We start from the raw sequence: 2,985 nt of genomic DNA, 5'->3' as shown, positions 1-2,985 counted from the left end.
TTTATGTGAATTGTAAAGGTCCAAGGAAGTTTATTTTAAGGTGTGTGAAAAATGAGACTGAAAGATGATACATATGATGTTATAACTTCAAAAGTTCAGAGTTTTGACATATTAATTAATGGAGGTATGATAAGTTATTAATCTAGCCTTCGTAAAACCCTGGCTACTAAACCTTTTATAAAAATTATCATAGGTTCACAGGCTCAAATTTTCTAAATTTCCCTTGGTATCATAGGAAGTCAGCAGAATATAGTCCATTTCCCACAAAGTAGTACCCAACTAATGGCACTTAGATCTGGAGACTGAAGTATACCACCTAGAGTCATTTTAAATAAACTCCCAACTCAAGTTTTCCTAGTTACTGATGGCTTGCTTTGAATTCCTGCTTGCTTCATAAGGAAAAATCTTCTTAGAATCTATGTTGAAGCAGGAGTAGAGCCATATCTAAGGAGAAAGTTCTGGAGACTTGCATGTTACATAGATATAGACAAGGGAGATGGATGCAATGGTAAATAGGCTTGGCACATTAGCCTGACAATCTGGTACGCAGGTAGCCAGGAACCTACATGAAAAGTCTATATGTATATACATGCCTCATGTGTGTGCCTGGTGCACAGAAGTCAAAAGAGGGTATCCAATAACCTGTGTGCTAGAATTATAAACAGTTACAAGTCTGGATGCCAAGGGGGGGGGGGGAATCTCATTCTCTAAAAGAGTATCCAGTTCTCTTAACTGCTTGCCTATCTTTGCAGCCCACTATTAAAATGTTTTAAATCAATGTTTTGCCTTTTCAACATCCTCTTGAGGAGAAAGTAAGTGGTTCTATTTTTTACAGAAACAAACAAAAATTTCCAAGCATAGTATGTCCTTGGAGACCTGGGAGGTAAGAGACTCTCAGGACTATCAAGGGAGGGACCTTAGATGAAATGCCCTACAGTAGGGAGAGGGAACTTGTAGAATCCACCTCCAGTAAAAAGACAGGGCATCAAGTGGAGGGATGGGGTTGCCATCTCACAGTCAAAAACTCTGACCCAGAAGTGTTCCTGTCTGAAGGAACTATAGAAATAAAAATGGAGAAGAGACTGAGGGAAAGGAGGTTCAGTGACCAGCCCAAATTGGGATACATATCAAGGGGAGGCTCCAAGATGTGACACTATTACTGATACTATGGTGTGCTTACAGACAGGAGCCAAGCATGGCTGACCTCTGAAAGGCCCAACAAGCAGCTGAAAGAGTCATATACAGATACTTATGCCCAACCAATGAACAGAAGCCAGGGACCTCTGTGGTTGAATTAGGGAAAAGTTGGAAGAAGCTGAGGAGGAGGAGGGTGACCCCATAGGACGACCTGCAGTCTCAACTAACCTGGACCCCTGAGTTCTCTGACACTGAGCCACCAACCAGACAGCACACAGCAGCTGATATGAGGCCCCTGACACATATACAGCAGGACTGCCTGGTCTGGCCCAAGTGAGAGAAGATGTACCTAATCCTTTAGGGACTTGAGACCCCAGAAACTGGGGAGGTCTCGTGGGGTGGGAGTTAGGGGGTGGGGACACCCTCTTGGAGATTGGGGAGGAGGTATGGGATGAGGAACAGTTAGAGGACAGACCAGGAGGAGAATAACACCTAGACTGTAATAAAAAGATTAAAGAATTAAAATATTAAATTGTCTAATTTAAAAATAAAAAATGTCCTTGGAAAATTCACCTTCTCTCTCTTCCTCACAGCTCCCCTTTAGGATTGTGGGGAACCTTTCCAGAAGAGATAGATTCCAGCTCGGCCTCCATCCAGTGGTATGTCGGTACTATTAGAGAAGGAATCTCAAAATCTACACAAGGAAATATCACTGTAGACTAGACTCAAAGATGTTTCGAAAACCAGAAATGAAGAGAATTCACCTTGAAAGAAAGAAGCTAACAATTGGATTGTTGAGATCATTTTAAGAATCCCAGGATGAGTTAGTGTAACCACTCAGAAGTTAAAAGTATTCACTACTCTTATAGAGCCCCAGAGTTGGGCTTGCACCATGCATGCCAGGCAGCTCACAGCCACCTATAACTCTGGTTCCAAGGAAGTCAATGCCCTCTGGAGGCACCTGAATGTGTGAAACATTCACTCAAACAGGCACACACACACACATATATACATCAACAAAAATAGAATGAAACTGCAGAGACCACAGGAAGATTTTCATGCTTCCAGTTTATTCAACAGAAAAGTGATTAGGAGATTGCCCATGGTGGCTTTGGTGCCAACTTTGTCCCATAATGGTGTTTGAGTGGCAACATGAGGTAACAACTGTTGTAGCAAATAGAAGAAAGAACAAGTGTTTTCCCTAGAATTTGCCACCAATGGAGCCCATTATCTTTGATTCATAACAGAATTTTCCAGTTTTTTTCTTTAAAGAGAGAGAAGAGATTTGTTAGAAGGGCTATTGAGTTGACAAATGGTTCCCATCAGCAAGTGTGAAGCCATTTTCAAAAGTGAAAGAAGTATATCATAGGAACAGGACAATAGAGCTAGAAGACCAATTTCACCCATCTTGGGAGTACATTTCTACCTCAGTAATCAAACTCTCCCATTTTAGAGTTGTACTCTGTCCATTAGTAGTAGCTGACATCTCTTTAGGGGGAACAGTGGCCTTTTCAAGAACCACAGTCTTCTTCATGGAAGTTTCCTTCTCACTGGGAGTCATAGTCTGAAGATAGACAAGAGTCGTATCCATCCCTGTAGGAGTTACAGACTGATGATCCATTGTGGCTGTGGTCTCTCCCTCATTTGTCTGTGTCTGGACTGTTACTGTCATCCCAGTGGAGGTCTTAGAAATCCCAGTGGAGGTCTTAGAAATCCCAGTAGAGGTCTTAGAAATCCCAGTGGAGGTCTTAGAAATCCCAGTGGTGGTCTTAGAAATCCCAGTGGAGGTCTTAGAAATCCTAGTGGTGGTCTTAGAAATCCCAGTGGTGGTCTTAGAAATCCCAGTGG

The 2,985-nt window shown here is 42.2% G+C and overlaps 1 protein-coding gene across 1 annotated transcript in view; it reads right to left on the bottom strand.

The window, feature by feature from the left end:
* Window positions 1-2,479: 2,479 nt before the first annotated feature.
* Window positions 2,480-2,985, bottom strand: part of Ovgp1 (oviductal glycoprotein 1) — a 12,872-nt gene continuing 12,366 nt past the window's right edge. Inside the window, 1 exon segment of the mRNA XM_028755672.1 lies at window positions 2,480-2,985. This exon segment is cut by the window's right edge and continues 9 nt beyond it. Coding sequence (XP_028611505.1) covers window positions 2,537-2,985 — 449 coding nt within the window. The 3' untranslated portion in view covers window positions 2,480-2,536.

This window comes from Grammomys surdaster, unplaced genomic scaffold (genome assembly GCF_004785775.1).
Source record: "Grammomys surdaster isolate TR1022 unplaced genomic scaffold, NIH_TR_1.0 126071, whole genome shotgun sequence".
Taxonomy (NCBI): Eukaryota; Metazoa; Chordata; class Mammalia; order Rodentia; family Muridae; genus Grammomys; species Grammomys surdaster.
This window is presented reverse-complemented; position numbering and strand designations above follow the sequence as displayed.